This window comes from Desmodus rotundus, chromosome 1, assembly GCF_022682495.2.
Source record: "Desmodus rotundus isolate HL8 chromosome 1, HLdesRot8A.1, whole genome shotgun sequence".
NCBI lineage: Eukaryota > Metazoa > Chordata > Mammalia > Chiroptera > Phyllostomidae > Desmodus > Desmodus rotundus.
Window position 1 is genome coordinate 131,219,277 of NC_071387.1, and position 22,026 is coordinate 131,241,302.

A 22,026-nucleotide genomic window follows, 5' to 3' on the forward strand; every position below is an offset into this window, starting at 1 on the left:
TGGTATCTGAGACAGTGATATAATGGATGAAATATTGAAGTCATAAACTTTGGGTAAAGACCCAGGTATATGAGCTCATGCATTAAAACACGGTAATTTTTTGCCATGTCTGCCAACTTCATGATGCTTTTCCTGTTTCATCAGCCAGTTACCAGCAGGGCTTAGGTTTGAAATGAAATACCTTAAGATGAATCATGCTTCCTCATTTAGTTGTTCTAATTCACCACCATAAGAGTGACTCGTTTGCTGCTGCTTTTAGCTGGAGAATGCCCGGCTAGCGTCAGAGATGAACACTTCCACTGTCAACAGTGCCAGGGAAGAACTGATGGAAAGTCGTATGAGAATTGAGAGCCTTTCATCCCAGCTTTCTAACCTACAGAAAGAGGTGAGTATCTTCCTCTAAGAAGAATCGAAGTTGAACTGGAAAGCGGTCCCCACTGTGGTAGTCCACGGGGCTGTGCTCTGCCTGATGCCACTTCTTAGAGAGGGTAGAGTTTTTCTACACTCTGGTTTTAAAGTGCTCCACAGATTTTTCCTTTTTTCATTGCTTCTTCTAATCAGAAGACTATCATTCTTAAACTAATAGATTACCCAGAGCTGAGGGAGTTGTCCTTGAGGAAGCAGGCTGCTGATTTATCCCAGGCCTTACCCCAGGACCCAGGTTTTCTGACCCCCCCAGCAGCCTCCTCTCCACACAGTGCTCTGCCCACCAAACTCCTTTTTCATTCACAGTGGAAGCCACAACGAAGAAAAACATGCAGAGATTCTTTGTGGGTGGTAAATGCTTTGTGTTTCTAGACAAGTTCTCTCAGGAAATAGCATTAATCCGTGTATTAAGAATTTCGTGGCATCCATTCATTGGTGCAGCTAGTGACAAATGACAGCGCTGCCGGGTGTGTTGCGTGGGTTCCTATCCCTACATGATGGCGCGCTCGGTGTAGCTCACACAGGCTTGCTTGGTGCTGCAAATCTGCCTCGGGCTGAGGGTGACCTGCGGACTCGAAGCACACGCACAACCAGGTGGTGCTCAGCGCTTCAGTCATCTGCCGCTCACCTCAGTTACTTGGAAAGTACTTCAGCTCCTGTTTTCTTTAAGGGAGGAAACTTTGTCGTCTTAATCTTTCCGTATAAGCCTAAATTTATCTTATTCTTGATTAAACCTTTCTTTTTCTTCTTCTTATTTTATTTTTAGTAAAATCTTTTCCTGATTATAAATTGGGAAACATTTATTGCAGGAATTTAGAAAACAAAGCAGACAGTGACTTACATAAAATAGGGTACTATAAAAAAATTAAAATCAAAGTTTTTACATTGCCTATATGTCTACTGTATTACTCACACAATAAAAATAAAGATTATTTTAGACCTGTTTTGTCCTGTTGGTATTTTGAAGTTTTCATGTGACAGTTCAGCTGAAGGACCTTTGAGACGAGGTGAATTGGACGACTTGCCCAAGGCTGCAAGTCCCGTTTGACAAGTGGGTTTCTCTCCTAGGTCCCAGTTTTTCACTTTACACCTCACTCTCTTCAAAGATTTCCTTTTAGGAATATAACAGATGATCTTTTTCAACAAATAATCTTTTAAAAAGTATTTTATTTATTTATTTTTAGAGAGAGGGGAAAGGAGGGAGAAAGAGAGGGAGAGAAACATCAATATGCAAAGAGATACATCAATTGGTTGCCTCTCACAAGCCCCCGAGTGGGGACCTGGCCTGCAACCCGGGCATGTGCCCTGACCAGGATGCAAACTGGCGACATTCTGGTTTGCAGGCTTGTGCTCAATCCACTGAGCTGCACCAGCCAGGGCCAGATAATCTTTTTCCATTTCAGCATCTTAACAGGTACGTTCCTCAAAGTAGGCCTCTCTATTCTTACTCTGAGTTGGTATTTACTACTTCTTTTCTATTTAATAAATTCCATTCTGGTTATCCTCTCGCCTTCGATTTTACATTTCCCTATTTATTTATTTATTTATTGGCTGCTGTTTAATCCATTTGGTTATGCAGGCCGTGCCTGGTAGCCATGCCTTCTGACTGTTTCCCTGTTTGCCAGTTACATATGTTTCCATCCTTGAGAGAGGGGAAGGGAAGGAGAAAGAGAGGGAGAGAAACATCGATGTGTGGTTGCCTCTTGGACACCCCCCATTTGGAATTGGGACTTGGCCCACAACTCCTCTGAGTGGGAATTGAACCAGTGACCGTTTGGTTCATGGGCCGGTGCTCAATCCACTGAGCCACGCCAGCTAGGGCTCAGGTTACTTGATTTTAAATGGTGTTAGGCAGGGCGCAGGGGATTCTTAGAGCTAACTCCTTAGGAAATAGGATAGGAGTACCTCCTTCGACCAGAATAGTTTTAAATTTCTCTGTTGTGGGGCGGGGAGTGGGGATCTTTTCCTCTGCTCATTCCTGCTATCAGATCTTATAAATAGTATATCTTGAGGAATATCTTCATTAAACTTTAGCCTTAGAAAGATCATTAAAGAGACATAAGCCATCTCTCTTGACTTTCCCTGTTGTATACCTTAGTAGTGCTTGTTGTTGAGTCATCTCGGTTTCTTCATGCTGCCTGTTAGGCCACCGTGTTTCCTTTCAGTTACATGACTCATGTTAGCGGAGTACAGTGCTGCTTAAATTTTGTTTAAAATTCTCATGGCCTTTAAAATACTTTAGAAAATATTTAAAAATACTAGATGGTAGCAGTATTAGGTTTTGGAATTAGGAATTTCATATATTGCATTTCTATCTAGATTTTTTTACTTTGGCCAAATTAATTGGTTGGTCAGAAGTCTCTTTGACATGCAGGAGTTTCCAGTGGCACTCTGGAAGCATGTCTCATTTTTGTTTCTGTAACACCCAGACCCTGGAAATTGCTCTTGCGGCTAGAGCATGGTAAACTAACACAGTAAACTGCTCTGTACTACAAAATAAAAAGTCCGAGACCAGTAGAAGTCAGTCATAAAATGTTAGAGCTAGAGTGGGATCTTGCAGACAGCTGGTTAGACCTCTTCGTTTGCTAAATGGGGACACTGGCTTAGTGAGTGCCTAGAGTCTCCTGAGTTGTGAATGGCAGAATCGGGGAGAAGAACCTAGGCCCATCGCTCATGTTGCATTCCGTGTATTTCACTACATAACCGCTGTAGTGCAGCTGTTTAAAATAGAATTTAAATATTTGTACTTCAACTATAAAATAATTCAGGGTAAACTTTAAAATGAAACATTTTTATGTCTACATGTTGATTTTTCCCCTTTAAAGAACTCTGTAGGTCAAAGGCAGACAAAGAGGGACATTCTGGGGCCTACAAGTCTAGGCTCGGGTCATCTCTAAGCCTTGGGTAGCTTTTGTCTCTCACCAGCTCCTGTAGATCCCACCTGTTGCCCCTGCTGTATGCCTCCCACGTGGACTGACGGGAAGAGACTGATTGAAGAAGAGAGGTGTTTTGAATTTATATATTTTTTTATTTTGGAGGAAAGAAAATATAAGAATCTTGAGAGGGAAAAGTAGTTTAGAGCATGTTGTTCTGCACATGCATGCAAATGCACGTTCTCGGAGGCAGGGATTATGTTTGGTATCACTCTGAGGTGAGTGCCTGCTTCTGCTCTAGAATGTCCGCGGCCACTCTGACTTGTAATTGATTGATTGATTGATTACTTCTAAAACAACTTTTTTACTTTGGCATAATTTAGATTTACCAAACAGTCGGAAAGGTGGTACAGACAGTGAAGCCGTTCTCTCTCACCCAGTTTCCCCCGTTGTCGGCACCTTGTTACTGCTGTTTGGATTTCACCACTTCTCCTGTTACTGTCATCTTTTGTCCAGGCACCACGTCTCCTAGTCTCTTCTGGTCCGTGAGAGTTTCTCAGGCTTCCCTTGTTTTTCACGGCCACAGCAGTTTTGAGGAGGACTAGCCAGGCATCCCGCACAGTGTCCCCAGTCTGGGTTTATCCGGGTTTATCATGATTAGACAGGGGTCATGGGCTTTAAGTGCCCTTCTTGTTACGTCATATCAGGGATTACGTGACATCCACGCTATATCATTGGTGATGTTAGCCTTTATAACCAGTTACGGTGGTGTTTGCCAGGTTTCTTCACCATCAAATTGCTATTTTTCCCTTTCCATGCTTTGTTCTCGAGAAGCAGGTCGCTCAGCTGCAAGTCACTGAGCGCAGCCCGCTGTCAAGAGTGGGAGAAGGGCAAGAATTCCGCTCCACCCCCTGAAGCGGGACTATCTACATTTATTAAATGGGATTCTTAGGTAAAGGTTTATTTCTTCTTCCCTATTTGTAATTTATTCGTTCATTTGTTTATCTCAGCATGAACCAGTGGGTATTTATTTTACACTGTGGGTTCTGGTCCAGTACTGCATTGTTGTACTGGCTCAGCTCGTCCCAGCGGTGGCCGTCAGGAGCTGTGTCTGGCGGACACGGCCCCCCTGTTTCGGAGCGCCGCTTTACTTGCTGGTTCTGTTGCGTGTGGGATGCTGCAGGCTCATCTTGTATTTTTTCAGCCTTCTTGCGGGCAGAGCTAGGTAATACATGCACGTATACTAATCGTGTTTGCACACTTGTTGGTCTACCTATATTAATACTAAGCTAAACACAAGTTCATACTGGTGTCTCCGACTCATACCCTGTACCTCAGGGTTCGTTTTAGGCTTCCTTTCTTGCTTATCTGTAATTTTTCTTTCTGAGAGAGAGAAACCTGGTTTCTGCTATGCTGTTTACTTACGTGTTCAACCCCAGTGTACATAAAAAGCAGTTTCAAATTTTTTTACCTACACCCGTGTGAGAAATAAATCTCCTATTTAGAGTGTAGTGTTCCTGCACAGTGTAGAGCTCCTTTTTAATCTCCTGTTTTCCAGACTTAATTTTTGCACTAGGTACCTTTTCCGTCCTGCTCCAGCGCAGCTATTTGTGGTTCCAAGGGCTAAGCTGTATCCATCAGTCTTTGGGAGTTGATTACTTTTGTCACTTTCTGAGGCTACTGAAATGAATTCTGTCTTGGAGAAATATAGAATAATAATTACCTAGTGAATTATTCACAGGGTTTCTAAGATGAACTTTCTGGTTTAGGATGTGTAGTTTCTCATGTTTTAAATATCATTTGTGAAGTGTTTACATTTACAGTGATATTTTACTGACCACACTACACTGTGTAGTGTTTGCCGGCCGGCTGAGCGTGAGCGGGCACAGCGGTCCCGAAGGGCTAACACGCCCCTAGAGGGACAGCCCGCACCCCTGTTCTTCGTTCCCTAGGCAGCTCCAGCAGTTCTCTAAAACTTACCCTTATGTCTTTGGTCTGTGAGTTTCTTTTCGGCTCTTGACTTTTGTTAATTTATACTTCTGAGCTCAAAGACTTCTGGGGGGGGTCAGGCTTGACTTTTATCAAGACCACAATTTAAACTTCGGTTTTATTTGTCCAAATACAGAAAAATTGTATATATGTTTATAACACATTTGGTTGATATATCTTTGTTTTTAGGAATTTTATAAGCCAAAACTTCCCTGCAGGCTGTGTTTTTGTTGGAGGAATTTTGGTTTTTAATTTCTTAAAATCAAAATCTCTCTTATTCTGTTAGATATTCCTTAAGGTTCTATTTATTTACTAGTCCAGGAAATGGTTTATGGTTTAAAATAGCTGCCTTGTGCGGATGTGGGAATGTTCCTAGAAAGTAAATGTGTTCCCCTGAATCTGAAGTCTAGAGCATGTTTGGAGAGGATTCAAGAGTTGGAGGACTTGCTTGCTAAAGAGAGAGACAACTCGCGGCGCATGCTGTCTGACAAAGAGAGAGAGATGGCGGAGATCCGGGATCAGATGCAGCAACAGCTGAGCGATTATGAACAACTTCTTGATGTAAAGTTAGCCCTGGACATGGAAATCAGTGCTTACAGAAAACTCTTAGAAGGCGAAGAAGAGAGGTGAGTAACTTATGTGTCACCCTCCCGCATAGTCTCCTCTTTGCCCCCCTTTTATTTAAAAAAAAAAAGTAGATAGGATTGAGTTTTATTTTAAAACAGTTAAGGCAACTCTACATATTTTCTCTGTCATTTCTTTCTCTTAACACCTAGGTGTTGAGGTGTAGGTATATACCTCAGCAATACACTGTTGCTCAAGCAGTCTTTTACTATTATTGTTAGTAGTAGTAGTTAAATATGCTGTGTCAGGATGGAGCCTTTCCTTTGAATTTAAAATTGATAATTTAATATGTTGTAATATGTTGTTTTGATAATTTAATATGTTGTAAAATATCAGATTTGCTGAAAGAGACTTTATCTTTCAAATCTGGTTAGTGTTGAATCTTTTTAACACCTGTTCTCAGAAAAATGTTCCAAAGGAGAAGTATGTGATTTAGAATTAAAAACCATTCAATTTCAGTAGTGCGTACATTGTGACTGCAACTTTGTAAAAAAGAAAAGACGGGCAAGGCGATACTAAGTGCATTAAATCCAGCAGTGTTTGTGGTCACATGATGGTGGGGAGCGAGTTCTTCCCCGTTGTCACAACCTTCTGCATTATGGTTATATTCTGTTCATGGGGAGAACATTCAAATTACTGTTTTTAAAAAAATTATTTTACTGCTGTTCAATTACAGTTGTCTGAATTTTCTCCACCCCGCACCCCCACCCCAGCCAAACCCACCTCCCTCCCTTGCTTCCACCCTCCCCCTTGGTTTTGTCCGTGTGTCCTTTATAGTTGTTCCTGAAAACCCTTCTCCCCACTGTTCCCTCCCACCTCCCCTCTGGCTATTGTTAGATTGTTCTTAACTTCAATAACTCTGGTTATATTTTGTTTTCAATTACTATTTTTTAAAAAATAAAATACAATTGGTGGTGGGCATCCTAACCCAAAGAAGTTTATCTTAGTTAAGATGGACACTGCCTTTGTCTAAGAGATCATCAGTAATGTTTTGCTTTAGAAAGGTACCTGCAGGATATTAATACCCATTTTTTTTAAGATAGGAAGGCATATACGTTTCACAAACCGTATGTCCTACTTTTCCTGTACAGATTGAAGCTCTCTCCAAGCCCTTCCTCCCGGGTGACAGTGTCACGAGCATCCTCAAGTCGCAGCGTGCGCACGACTAGAGGAAAACGGAAGAGAGTCGACGTGGAAGAGTCAGAGGCGAGCAGTAGCGTTAGCATCTCTCATTCTGCTTCAGCCACTGGGAACGTCTGCATTGAAGAGATAGATGTTGATGGAAAGTTTATCCGCTTGAAGAACACTTCTGAACAGGTAAAAAACAGACCCATTTTTTTCCCCAGCAAGGCTTTGCTGATCGGTGGGCTATCTTGCAATTGGAATAACTCCTCAGCAGTTACTTGGATCCAGTGGTCTTCACTTAAATTCATGAAGGAAATATAAATTAAAATAGGAGGGGGAAGAGGAGTTGACGCTCTTAGTAGTGTAAAGATTTTCTTCATTAGCCCTTTACAAGAGAGCCAGGGCTTTTTTCTTCACTTCTGGCCGTTTTGTCACAGTAGCCTTCCTGAGGATGAATTATCCTTACTCCCTGCCCTACCCAGAGTTCAGAAAAACTTGGAGTGTGGGTGTAAGTGGTGGATATTCTTTCATGAAACGAACGAAAATGAGCCAGACTCAGACATATGCAGGGAGTGTTTTCCTCTCTGAATGAATGAACGGATGCTAATGATTTAACTTATATTGAGAATAGTATTAAGCCCTGTCTTGAAATTACTTATTTAAAAGTAAACATAAAATATTCGAGGGGATTCTGGAGTTTCGAGCTGGGACTCCAAGTGGTGAAGGTCCTCCCTGACTAGGCATCATGGAGCTGGGGGCTCCGAAGGGTGTGCAATGATGCTGGAGGCAGGCGGGCTGGGTGCAAGGGCAGGAACACTGTCTGGCATGTGGAGGAAGAAACAATTTGGGTGGACAAAGGAGCACTCGCAGTGCTGGTATGAAAGAGAACAGGCCCTCAGCCTCAGTCACGACTTGAACTGCTAAAGAACAGAGTAGCCTCTACTGCTCCATTGTTATAGTTTGGCTGTTCTTCAAAAGGCGCACAGTCCTGCTTGGAGCTGTTCTGAGGCTGGCTCTCAGCCTGGTTTCTTCTTGTCTTTGAATAAAGGCTGCATGCCAGGGGAGCTGATCGCCTTTACATCCTGTGCCTTCCCTCAGCTGTCAGGCAGGTCTGGGCAGCCGGGGGCCTTGAGGTGGCCCTTGGGCCTGGCTTGTGGTGCCAGTCCCCCTTTGTGAGCCCCTTCTGCTTTTAGGTGAGAGTTCAGTGTGGGCAGAAGTGGTACAGATGCAAAAGAGAAGAGACGTAATTTCTTCCTTCTGTTTCTAAGCTTAAATTGATCAAGTGTTAGATGTTTATAATTATGATTATGACAGATGTGAATTTAAAAGACCCCTTTCTTCCAGTTTAGCCCTCTTTAAAATTAAGTACCTTAATAATTTCAACTGCAGCACTGTCAAAGTTACTGTTTTGCTGAATGACAAAGCCATGTTTTCGTTTTCTAATAGGAAAATGTGAATCATGTGAAGTCAATCATAGAGCTAGATTAACTGCCTGTATAGGTTCATTTATTTGATTGTTCCATAACTGTATATTTGAGGTGACCTTTTTTTATTTTGTTTTGTGAACAGGATCAACCAATGGGAGGCTGGGAGATGATCAGAAAAATTGGAGACACGTCAGTCAGTTACAAATATACCTCAAGATATGTGCTGAAGGCAGGCCAGACCGTTACAGTGAGTGAATTTATTCATCATTTAACTTCACTGTCTTAGCTAACCATTAAAGTAATTCAAGAAAATTTTTGGCTGAAATAGAAACATTTTAGAACTGGGCATTAATAATGTCTTTGACATTATTAGGGAATCATACATGCTGTTAAAGATTTTTAAAAGTTCTGTGTTATTGAAAGTGGCAATTGCCTGTTGAAAGTGAAAGAATTGACCTATGAATTCTTTTTATTTTGTCTATGCTAGTAGATACAAAACAGCTGTCTCCTGACTGATCACTGTAGCCCAGGGTGATTGAGAAGATCCAGCCTGGCATAGAACAGTTAGGAAGATAATCTCTTCGTGCTAGGGGTCTGCCGTAAAGCAACAGTTTGTGGTCTCGGAGGAGCATTAGAATCATAACGTTTTGGTAGCCAGGCCCCACCTCACCCTTAGTCACCATTCTAGTGTTGGGGTAGGGACCTACTTACATTTTGTTTTTTATTTTTATTTTAAGATTTTACTTATTTTTATTTTTAGAGAGAGGGGAAGGGAGGGAGAGAGACATTGATTGGTTGCCTTTTGTACATGCCCCAAGTGGGGACTGAACCCGCAACCCAGGCATGTGCTGTGACTGGGAATTGAACCAGTGACCTTTTGCTTTGCAGTACAACACCCAACCAACTGAGCCACGCTGATCAGGACCTACTTACGTTTTCAATAGAAGTCATTTGGTGATAGGCACTGTTGTAAAGAGTCAGTCCTTTAAAAATTATTTTAGCATAAGTTACATGTAGTTTTTACATAGTACCAAAGGTTCTAGATTTAGAAAGATGGGCTATGTGCCATTCTGATTCTATTTTGAGTTCTAAATGGTTTTCTATGTGGTTCTGAGATACCACGTCTTCAACAGTTACTAAATATCATTTGCTCAATTTTTAGAGAAGTACACTTCATAGATCAGGCACAAGGATTCTTTGCCTTTGCTTAGTAAGTAGATTTAGCAAACAATAATCTATGTTAGCTTTGATAGATATTTTAAAGAAGTCACTATTTTCATCATAAAGAATGTAGAGATGACTTTTTATTAATTCTTTTTTTTAATTATCAAACATGTTTTAAATTTTGATTGATATAAACCTTATTTAGTGTATAAGATCAAAGGCTCAAGAGGTTAGAATTTCTCTTTTAAAAAGTGTTCATAGAGCTTGATGCCACATTGTGAAATACCACATGCTAATTTTATGATAATGAGGAAAAATGGGAACAAATGTCCAAACGACATTATCATTTCTTCTCCTTAGTAATTACTATAGTGAGAGAAAATTGTTCCGTCTTACATGTCTTATGGAAACTGCATAATGTAGTGGAAAGTATCTAACATTTTAATTCAGCAGATTCAGATGCGAGAGTGCTCTCTATCTCTTTAAAGTAATGGGAAACCATTATGCCAATCCCCTACGTTTCCCACTGCATATGGTTCCACGGGGACTAAAATAGATACTCATCTGTAGGGCTAGTGGAGAACTCAATTGTAATACAAAATAACGTAATATGTGTTTTTCTCTTGTTGGTAGCATTAAATGTGAGAAGTTTTTTGGAACATGGTAGTTGTGATTGTTCTATAAAATCATAGAAGGCAATAGCAAAAAAGAGCTTAAAACTAAACAGAAATAAGAGAGCTACATATGTAATTTTAAATTTTCTTGTACCCACATTTAAAAAAAATAAAGAAATATGTGAAATTAACTTCAGTACTACATTTTATTTAGCTCAGTATATCCAAAATATTGTCATTTCAACATGTGACCGATATAAAAAATTGTGTCAGATATTTGACTTTTTTTTCAGACTGCCTCTCCCTGCTTCCTGGTGTCCTTGCAGCAAGCAGGTCTCAGTCTGGACCGGCCCTGTTTCAGGTGCTCACAAGCCACGTATGGCTGCTGTATTGAACAGTTTGAGGTTAAATTAGCCTAATCAGTCATCAGTAAGATTATTTTGTGAGATTATCATGTAAAAGTATTTTGTATTTTGTTATTTTCGGTAAGAGTATTTTGATTTTATTCGCACTAAACCAGCTGTGTGATTCCATGTGGACTAGCGCCCAGTATCTCGCGCATGCAGTTGGGAAAACCCTGCCATTCCACGTGGTCCGAGCGTCTGCCCAGGCCGGGCCCTTTTTTCAGATTTCTTCCAGCAGGCGCTCCCTGGGCCTTGGCATTTATCCTGCTGATGGAGACTTGGAAGCTTCATGTGAGCTTCTAAAGAGGAAGGACTCTCCTAATCAGGAATTCGTACATTTTTTTTTCTCATTTAAAAGTATCCCTGCCTATGCCATCTCCAGTCTTCTTTTGCCATCAGATTGCCTGTTCTTTGTAAAACAACTTCTGGGGCAGAGAACTTGCCCATTTCCACGTGATCTTTAGGAAGATCAGGACTACTAGCAGTATCCCCACAGATGAGGACACGGAAGTGCATAGAGCCGTAGTGGTTTGTCCTGGGTTCACACCTGAGCTTTCTACTCCGATGTTTTCTCCACTTCACCCATGCTCTTCTGCCAGTAAATACATTAAAAATATGGCAGGATTTTTCATGCTGTTGAGAAGGAAAATATAATTATTTTCTTTGTTTTGCCTATTTCAATAGCAGTCATATTCTTTGACTGCTGGATGATGTGTCCATTTCCTCTATTCTTTTTGAAGTTAAATTTTACACACTCTGAGGTTTTGTGACACTGTTCCTGGTTGGAGACACACCAATTTCCACAAGAATTCTCCATACGCTTTCTGCTGCAGAAGGTTTGAGAGAAGTTAGTCACCTCCTCAATTCCTGCTCTAGGCTGCTGGAGGACAGATACTATGGGGAGGGGGGTCAGAAGGCTCCCTTAACAGGAAGGTGGGCCCATAAAACCCATAGAATAATAGAGTGCCAACACTGAGAGCTCTTACTCATTGAGTGGGCCAGCCACTGCATGCAGGTGATCGCTTCTTCTTGATGATAGCCTCACTTTTTATAGGTACTGTTTCTGTTCCGTGGTATGGAAGACAAAAATAAGGTCACTTTCTCAAGGTTGGTGCACACGTAGAGGAACTAGGATGTGAATGTAAGCAACTGGACTTCGGAGCCCTGTGTCATCATTTTCATTTTCATTTATCAGATGAGGAAGCTGAAGCCTAGATAAGTTCTGTGGCTTCTCCTTGACACAGCTACTTACTATAGCAAGTCTGAAGCTAGGGCCCAGTTCTGAGACTTAGAATCAGTCCCATAAGCTATTCAACTCTCATTGTAGTGCTGTTGTCACTGGCCTATGGGATAGCTGGGTTCTGAGTAGACTGATGGCCTTTTTTTCCCCAGATCTGGGCTGCAAACGCTGGTGTCACGGCCAGTCCTCCGACAGACCTCATCTGGAAGAACCAGAACTCCTGGGGCACTGGTGAAGATGTGAAGGTTATACTGAAAAATTCTCAGGGAGAGGTATGCCACTTTATCAGGACCGTGTCCGTGTCTGTGTCACCCGACAGTTCATCACAGCAAATGTGATGGCTTTGCAAAAACCAAACTGAAATACAAAGTTAACTGGTTGCTTAAATCAGACCAAGGCTGCCTGAAGCGGACTTCAGATTTTAGGAATGAAACAGGAGTGCATAAGGGAGTATGATTGTTACCATAGGCCCTAGAATCTCCACGGTACATCGGCTTTGTGCCTTTACTCAAGTTCTTCACCTCTCTTAGTTTTCTTTAAAACAGAGTTAAGACCACATAAATGAGATGATGTTGATATGATGAGAAGAATATAAATGAGACAGTCCTGGGAGATGCTTGGAACAGCATTTGGCCTCTAGTCAGTGGTCATGTTTTCAACCTTGTCACCGGTGTGCTTGTCTCAGAGTATTTGTGAAACTTTGGATTGGAAGATTGTGGAGTTTGGAGATCTGTGTGATGTGTATGTTTTCAACATGTCAGTCCCAGAATTCTTGTTAAAGAAACTCACCTGTCCCCAACTGTCAGGTAAAGTCACTCTGCTGCCCCCGCCACACACATGCATGGGAGATGAAAGAGTCCGTGAAGGACGGCGTGGTCTTAGGTCAGACCACGGTGTTCCCGTGGTGCTTCCTGCTCTCCTCCCGACGCGCCAGGTGCAGACCTCGCGCCCTGCACGGTGCTGGTCAGGTTGTCCTCTCTCACCAGAGTAGTAAGTACCTGGAGGGCATGGACCTATTATGATTTTTGGTTTTTTTGGCAGTATGCCTGGTACATGGACCCTCACTTAAGTTCAGAGAAATAAAGTGATTAACAGCATTCATTATGGGCTCTGAGGTCTTTCCGTAAGAAGTCCTGTGCCTGGCCACCCCCCATCCATCCCCACTGCAGACGCATGCTGACGGTGAGACCTCTGTGTAAGGATTCACTGAAGAATGAAGAGTGGCTCTCATCTCAGACTGAGGCTGTGGATGAAACGGCATCTGATTTTCTTTGTGGGCCTCAGTATAGTTGCATGATATTTTGGGTGCATCTGGGGAATTCACCTCCAAATACCAGCTGGGTTCTCAGGGTGGGGGTGTGTTTACAAAATGCTTTCAGTAATTCATAGACTTCAAGGTGCAGGATCTTCCTCCTGCTCTCTGGGCAGAAGCAGAAGCTCTTGCTCGCTGCCTTCAGCACTGGGATCGTTCCCAGCTGTTGCTGGTGCTGCCACCAAAGTGCTAGAATTACCGTGGCTCCTGTGCTGCTTGTTGCCCCAATAACTGAAATTGGCAGAGTACACGTCTCTTTCAAAACATTGTTATGAATGGTGACTTGCTCGGGGTGAAAAGCACTGTTATGAGGCAGACGAAATAGGCTTTTCTGAGCCTTGGAATCTAGTTACCATCTGTAGCATTTTTTTCTGTGTGAAAATGTGTCCCAAGTTGGAAGTAACCTAAACAGGAGGATATTTGGAATGCAGCAGGTTTAAAAGCCCCCACAATAGATACAATGACGTGAACAAAGCAGATACCCTAACGTGGCTATGCCTTGAGGTAGTATTGTTGGCGACGTTTCCATAAAGCTAACTGAAGATCTTACTTCCCTTCATACTTCAAACCACCCACTCCCAGACCTGTGTTGGTTTGTCTGTTTTAACAAACTATGGCTTCCTGCTTGCTAGGCTCTATTAAAGGACTTCTGTCGGGAGCAAGGGCAGTATCACAACATATTTATTTCTGTGGTTGTCAGATGAGTACTTTTGGCACCTGTTTATTTAATTCTGTAAGACCATGATTATTAGTAGGTCCCAGACCATATTTGCAACAGTCTATAATTACCACCACAAAGACCACTTTTCTGCAAGATTGAAGGTAATTGGCTTGTCGGTTTAATTTTCTATGTATATTTTCTTCTTGCTGAATCATTGAAAATATCAGAAAACCCAATGAAAGCCAATCAAACTGGCTTTAAAATAGTGGGAATATGTGGGTTCATAAAATCAAAAATCCAGAGATAGTAGGCTCGATCCGTTGGCCCACCCAATATCCCCAAGCAGCATTCTGTTGTCTGTGCTTCCCGAGTGGCCTCCCTGTGGGCCACTCCTCCAGGCACATGATTTCAGGCTGGCTTGGGATGGGAGAGGGCATCTTCCCCGGGAAGGCCTTGTCCTGGGCTTCAGTCTTACAGAACCAGCTTGGGTCACATGCCCACCTCTCAACCAGTCCTGGAGTCAGGAGGACGGAGTTGGTGGAACTTGAGCCTGCTTCCCCCGCCACAGCTGGGTCACATTCTGCTTCTTGTCTCACACACATCTTTTGTCTCCGTGGGAGAGATGAGTATCCGGGGAAACTGGGGGCTCTTGTAGAGAAATGAGGGAGGGGGTGCTGGACGATTAAAAACAGCAAATGTCACCATGATAAGTAAAATGTTTTTGTATGAGGGAAATGAAAAAATAAAGCACTCTCCTGTACCTTGTAGAATATAGGCGTAACTGGAACTTTTGCATATGCAAATGATTACATATGTATACAGAGGCATCATAGCTTAACAGTCAGCTCCTCCATGAACAAAAACTGCCCTGACTTGTAGCATTTACTGATTCGTGTGGTATAACTACTCCCGCCGTGGAGGTTTCAGGCTCCCAGCAAGCCGTCTGGAGCACAGAGGTGTGCAGAGACGAGCACACTAGCTGCCCCGCCAAGCCACTGCTGCACCGCTGCACCGCTGCAGAGGCGGGCGGTGTGCGCCAGGCGCCCAGAGCGGCGTCTGCGTAGAGGCCGTCCACGCCTGCCTTTCAGGGCACACAGGGTTGGCTTGTCTTGCCGAGAGGAATTATTTTGGTAAAGATATTTATCTCTTAGCACTGTGAAGAATAATTTCCTAGGCCTAAACCTGACAACTTTTGATTCTAAATTTGTTCTATTATTTTTCTAGAGTTTTAGACAGTATTTAGCTCATTCCTTTTCCATACAGACTTTCTGCATTAGAGTAACTGGTTTTCAGGTGTTGTCAAATGAGATGTGCTTACCTGAAGGCTTGCATTAAAAGTAGTTATGTTGATGTAATTCAAAATTAATGAAGTCGGGCAAATTGCTGTTTTTCTAAGCTCCTCATTTGAGGCCAATAGTCTTATTGCATCGTGGGCTTTAAGAGCCAGTGTTTCCATATGGGGGGTTATACCCTGGCACTGGCTGCTGGAAGCTAGAATGTGAGGATTCTGTAACACATTTTGACTTTTTTCCCCTTATTTTAAGATGAGTTGAGGAAATCTGGGCACTTGGAAAGCTTTTTGAGAATCTTTTCTGTTTTGCATGCTACCATTTCCCAACCGATATCTTAGTTCAAAGAATTGTAATTGATCTAAAGATTTACATGCTTTAAAAAAAAAATTAGTGCTAATTTGGTTAAAGCAGGCAGATACTCATGAAAATGGCTATTTGTATGGTAGATGTAAACTGATCTCACAGAACTGGAGTTTCTGGCTAACAGAGAGACTCAGAAAGGTCCATCTTCCCCGGCCCAGCAAAAAAATCATCAAAATTCCACATAAAATACTGTATTACCTTACTTTATTCACAGATTGTATCCTCGGACATATTCAAAAATGAAGTCTCATTTCTGTGACACTTTTGGTTTTCTTCCTCTGCCATTTGACACTAGCTAGCCTGTGTCAAAAGTCAGATAAGCATTCACTGATGTTACTTTAGCGTCTTGCTCTTCCTCTAAAGGAGTTGTCTTTTTTGAGTGATCTTAGCACGTGGGACACTTTAAAATGAGATGCTCTGCAGAGCTCCCTGGTACACTCATTTACTTGCTGCCAGACCATCCAGTTAGCTCTGTGCTTAAAACAGAAAACAAAGACAAACGATGCTGCAATTACGTGAGCCGGCAGCCCCTACGGGAGAGTCACCTGTGTTTGAGCCTTTCGGTAGAAGGTGGAATCGGTTCCTTTCTGTCCCACCGCCAGGCAATGACAGGAGGTCTGTTTTACGTGTGGAGTACAATGCATATAACTTCACTAGTATGTTATTAGTAAATAGCGCTCACTGGTCTCAATTCCATTTCATTCGAGAGGAGCCAGTTGCTGAAGAAATGAAAGGAGCTCACCCTTTTCATCTCCCTGGGCAGCTGGGCCTGGTGCTGCCCCGTCCCTGAGATTGCAGCAGTTGGCGACTTCATTTCATCCAGCATTTATGTAGCGCCTTCTCTTTGCTCGGAGCCAGGGGAGAGCTTTATTCCTCAGTATTCCTGTTGAGTGTGAAAAGAATTCAGTGTGCCAAATCATTTATAGAATTCTTAGCGGCAGAATGGGATAAAAAGCAGTGGAAATTTCTCAGCAGGCATTTCAAATTGGATACCAGTAGCCCCCCTGCAGGAATGCTGAAGATCTAAGAACTGCTAATAATTATGCAAAAAGTTCCTGTTCAGCAGCCAAAGCTACTGATGAACTGCTTAAACATTTTTTATCCCCAATGTAGGAATGATACTTCTTAAACTTAAGTAAAGATAAGCTTCCCCTCCCTCTCGACCTTTGTGATTTTAAGTGTGGCTTTAACTTAAACTACTCTTGCTTTTAGGAGGTTGCTCAAAGAAGTACAGTCTTTAAAACAACCATACCTGAAGAGGAGGAGGAGGAGGAGGAAGCAGCTGAAGTGGCTGTGCAGGAAGAATTCCGCCCACAGGTACTACTTCAGTGTATTTGTTTCCAGTTTTATTAACAGGATTACATGAAAAGAAAAACCAGCAGTGGAGTTTGGTTTTTCCTAGTACTTGATGAACCAGACCAGCGGTCCCCAAGTGCATTTGCTTTTCCTGAGGACACATTCGAGGTGGTACATTAGGGACCTGCAAGTTCGCGTTGCCTGCCTTTTCAAAACAGTTTTTCTCTCATTATATCCGATGTCAGTTTTGTCTTTTGTCTTTTAATATACATAATATTATGGTAGGTCATGCATAACACTTACGAATAAGTATATATAAATTAGACTGCATGCTTGAAATTATTTACCTAAGGGTTCTGTGATTGAGAAGTTTACATCACTAAATTAGAGTAAGCATCTGCACGTAAACTCTAAAGAACAAAGAGCAATATTCAAATTCAGTATGAAACAAAATTGTTACTATAATAAGTTCCTAGTCATCTAATTTTAAGATAGCTGATGCTTGGGTTTTTGAGAGCCCTTGAAATAAAGAAGTTTCAAATTTGAGTTTAATTAATTAAATTGGAATTATTAATAACTAATGAGCCTTCAGTTTATATTCTCAAGCTGTTGAGTCTGATCATTAATCAAAATTCCTATTCTTATAAAACTTCGTCTTTAGATTTAACTCTGGTCATTTGCTTCATTAGTCTCAATCCTCCTCCAAATGAACGTCATGCTACGTGTTTAGTCCCCATGGTTGGGAACCACTTGAGGTGGATTATGTGAGGTAGGATGAGTTTTTGGTCGGATACTTCATACATTTCAGGGAATATTTACGAACAGATACTTTAGACTTGGCTTTACTAAGAACCAAGCACGGGACCCATTTCCTGCCCTTAATGAGAAGGGTTGTAATGACTAGAAGTAAAATCACGATGGGAGACCGATCACGGCGCCAGACCAGTGGCTCAGACCGCCGGGCGGAGCAGGTCGGACGCCACAGAGTGCTCTCTGGGCCACCAGGGTAGTTGAGAAGAACCCTGGGAAATATGCTTGTCCAGTATTTTGAAGGATGGGCAACTATTTGGGTATGAGAAGCAGGTGGTGATGTTCTGAGGGTGTTCGAATTATTTGTTTTTACATTAAAAAATCACCCCAAAACTTAGTTGCTTAAAAGTATGATTTCTTACTTCCCAGTGGTTCTGGGGTTTGGGCTCCGCTGGGCATTTTTTTTTCTCCGCATGATGGAGACTGCAGTTAATCATGCATCTGCATTCACGTAGAGCTTGGCGGGGCTGGAGTGGCCCCCATGTCTCTTTCCATGTGGCTTTTAATCATTCATTCGTTTAGCTCAAGCTCTACAACATGGCAGCTGGCTTCCAAGAGGGTGAAAACAAAGAGCACTGGATGTCTTCAAGGCTAGGCCCAGAACGGGCACGGTGCCCCTCCACCATATTCTCTCAGTCAGAGGAGTTACAAGGCCAGTTCCAGGGAAGGGTAAATAGTCTCCGCTCTTTCTTATATGAGGGATGGCAAAGACTTTGTGGCAATCTTTAATTCTTCATAGGCGATATGGCAAGACTTAAGCGCAAGGTATGTCTGTGCGTCCAGTTGTACAGTAGGGTGTGTGCGCCAAGCAGAGTTGGGAGGGAGGCGGGTGTTAAATTGACGTAGTCTGGAATGGCCAGGCAGGTGGCTGCTGCACGCCTGGGAGCAGAGCAAGACATTGAAACAGCGTCAGAGGCACTGACTCCAGAAGGGAGATTGCAGAGACATTGAGGGGCTATTTAAATGGAGATGCATTAGGCAGAGTGGCTGAACTTGAAGATGAGAGAAGAAAACAGAAGTTAAGGTGTGTGAAGTTTTTAGCTTGTGTGATCAGGGAAAATGATGATGTCTAGGTTCGGAAGAGGGAGGACGGAAGGGCAGATCAGCTCGTGTGATTTCACATTAGAAAGGTAGCCCAGTGGCCTTGAGAGTTGATGAGGAGTTTTTTTGGTGACCTTCACATTTGAGGAGGAAGCCAGTGCAGGTGCTCCAGGGTGTGAAAGTTGATCCAGCGACGCGTTCTCTGGCGTGGTTGTTCAGAATGGGGTCCGCCCATCTGGTCCCTAAGTTCCACTCATTCGAGGAGGTTAGTGGACAGTGGTTTTCAACCTTAGTTGCGTGTTAGAATTACTTAAAATTGGGAGCTTTGGAATTTTATACAAATAGATTCTCATTAAATTGATCTAGGGCCTGACATTACAATTTGTTTTAAGCTCCTTAGGGTCTAGATGTGCAGCTGCGGGTGAGAGTCGCTGTCCCGGCAGCTGCGGGAGTTACCTGGGCAAGCGTCCCTAGGAGATGGTTACGGAGGACAGTGAGAGAGGGTGGGCAATACAGATTCACAGTGACCTTTATTTCAAAATACTGGGATCCGCTTTCTTAGTAGTGTTTTTTCTTTCTGCTTTCCTCATCAGGGAGCCCCGAGAGCATCCGAAAGAAGCTGTGCAATTATGTAAACTTCTCAAGTCAACTGTCTTCCTTGAAATAAAGAAGTATGGTGATCCTTACCTACATGCAGTGCAGAGCCTTCTCCGAAGCACAGAATATTTTTATATTTCCTTTATGTGAATTTTTAAGCTGCGAATCTGATGGCCTTAATTTCCTTTTTTGACACTGAAAGTTTTGTAAAAGAAATCATATCCATACTCTTTGTTGCAAGATGTGAATTATTGACACTGAACTAACTGTGTACTGTTTGGAAAGGGTCCCTCAAATTTTTTTGGCATTTTTTTGTATGTATGTGTTTTTTTTAAGTCTTACGAGAAGAGGAGGGGGGGGTTGATAAACCACTGTGTGTCTGGGCGTAATCTGAAGATTGCTCTCCTAGATTAGCAATCTGCTCTTGATTATCCTCCGCTATATATAACGGTGCTGTGAGGGAGGGGGGAGCGTTTTTCAATATATCGGAATTTTGTAATGAGATTTTTTGTAATAAACAATCAAGGCTACAATTTTTTTTAATAGAAAAGAGAAATTTTGTAAGATGGTAATATTAACCTAATCATGTAAGCACTCTGGATGAAGGATTCCACAAAACTTTGTTTTATGGTTACTTCTCTTACATTCTTAATTTTTGAGGGGAATGGGGGAGGGGGTGGGCGAGGGTTTCTCTTAAAATGCGTTAGTTGTGGTTTTTTTTTAAGATAGTGTAACTTGCTTAAATTTCTTATTGACATTAACAAATAAAAAGCTGTTTTAATATTAATCTGCTGTCTTTTAAAACTTACTCTCAGAGCTTTATTCTTTTTAGCTTATTTAACAGTAAGACCTTTCCAAATGGGGGCGTAGGACGGTGGGGGGAGACACTGAGGAAGACATTCCTTTTAGAAGGAAAAAAATGGAAATTTTATTTCTAGAACCTAGTTTTACTGTCTTAAAATAGGGAAATGAAACTGATGAAAGACTCTTTTTAGAGGGTCACGGTAAGCGTAAGACACACAGGTGGGCATGTGCTGTGGTGGGTACCTTTGTTAGGCACGGTGGTAACTGGGGTGTCATTTGTTACGGGTTTTAGGAATTTTGTCTTGTGATCGCTTTAGTTACGTGAGTTCATCTTGTAGGAATATCTGCACCATACCTACCAGATGATAGCATTTCAGAAGCTAACCCCGAGTCCGTTTGCTTCCTCCTAAAATATTCCTGCAGTGAGCTGCGCAAAGACTACCAGCTTTCACCTGCACACAACTCACAGAGCCCCAGCATTGCTGTGCTCGCAGAGTTACCGCACACTCGGGTGCCGTCCCAGACACAAGATAAATGCTGGGGTCCAAAGTCTGTCTGCTGAGGCAGATGAAATGATAACTTCTCAGCGCAGGTTTATCTTCTGAGTGAGACTGGCGAGGCAGTGTGTGGCCACACTTGATTGTGAAAAATGTTGCCACAAGATGGGGTTCTTGTCATCAAAATTCACTCTGGGTACTTGATTGCTGGGTAAATTAGGTTATAGAAACCAACACTTTTTCAATTAGTTCAGAATTAAGAAACATTGGCAGTTGTGATGCCAAAGAGTATTATATACCCTAGTGAAATTTCGGGTTAAAATCCAGGACTCAGTTTTCTGCCCCTGGGTGGGCAGCAGATTGTGGAGTCAGGTCAGGCTGATACACTCGAGACTAACTGGACGTTTCTGAAAGCAGGCTGCACCCCCGGCTCTCTCCCCAGAGCCCTGGAGAGGGGCCGGAGCTCCTGCTGCCTCTCTGCGAGTTAGATGTGTCTCCTTATCAACGGAGCTTAACGAGATTGCATATAAAATTTCATAGTGAACTATTTTGTAACAAGCATGAGTCCCTCACCCAGCTTTTGCATTTTGTCTTCAGTTATTGTTGTTTCACCCCTAGTTTTACTCAGATTTATTTTTATTCCTCACGTTCAGCTCTCAGTTTTCTTCAAGTAAGAAAATTCTGAATGTTCTCATTTTGTTGACTGCTATCTCATCTCCATGCACTGTTATTCCCTTCTGGGATTTCTCTTAGACTGCTATTGAATTCATCCTTTTTCATATGCTTTAGATTTCTCTGTGCTGTGTTCTCAGTAACTGCTTTGGATTTATCTCACTGATTCTGTTCTGAGCCCTGTAATCTGTTTGCTCTGTCCACTGGGTTTCTAATTTCATTGGTTCTACTTTTCATTTCTGAAGTTGCCTTTGATTCTTTTTCAAACTTGCCTGCTCTTTTTTCAACATAGTTTCTGTGTGTTAAAAGTTATTGTAATATATTCGTGTTCTAGTCTCTCATTCTTTTTTCTTGAGTTCTTAGGGATGCTGATTTTTCTGTTAGCCGCACTTCTGGCTCTCCCCAACGGGGTTTGCTTCCTCATGGGGTAACTGTGAGCTCATCTTCAGCAAGCGTTTGCTTCGTGAGTGGTCTGTGTCCCAGGGTTTTGATGGTGCCGTTACGGAGTAATTTGGGGTTTTCTGGGCCAGCTCCCCAGTGATCGTGATGGGTTGGACCTTTTATGTTGTTTTCTCACTGTGTAGTAGTGAAAATCCATGGTGATGCTGAGCTCGGTGTGCTCTGTTTCGCAGGTAATGTCTGCATCTCCTGAGTCCCAGCCGAAGTTGGCCGCTGCGCTGGGCTGGCAGGCAGCGTGCTGGTGGGTGGGGGGTGGGGAGCAGGTCAACACTCCACACTTGGTTTGCGCAGCAGGCCTGTCCAGCGCCTCTCCTCGACCTGGACTCAACGCCATGG

At 42.5% G+C, this 22,026-nt stretch overlaps 1 protein-coding gene across 1 annotated transcript in view; it reads left to right on the top strand.

Annotated features, from left to right (window-relative positions):
- Window positions 1-20,042, top strand: part of LMNB1 (lamin B1) — a 47,436-nt gene extending 27,394 nt beyond the window's left edge. Inside the window, exons 5-11 of the mRNA XM_024571655.3 lie at window positions 260-385; window positions 5,694-5,914; window positions 7,004-7,229; window positions 8,607-8,711; window positions 12,039-12,158; window positions 16,727-16,831; window positions 19,255-20,042. Of these exons, the coding sequence (XP_024427423.2) occupies window positions 260-385; window positions 5,694-5,914; window positions 7,004-7,229; window positions 8,607-8,711; window positions 12,039-12,158; window positions 16,727-16,831; window positions 19,255-19,296 (945 nt within the window). The 3' untranslated portion in view covers window positions 19,297-20,042. The remainder of the gene's footprint in view (window positions 1-259; window positions 386-5,693; window positions 5,915-7,003; window positions 7,230-8,606; window positions 8,712-12,038; window positions 12,159-16,726; window positions 16,832-19,254) is intronic.
- The last annotated feature ends 1,984 nt before the right edge of the window (window positions 20,043-22,026 follow it).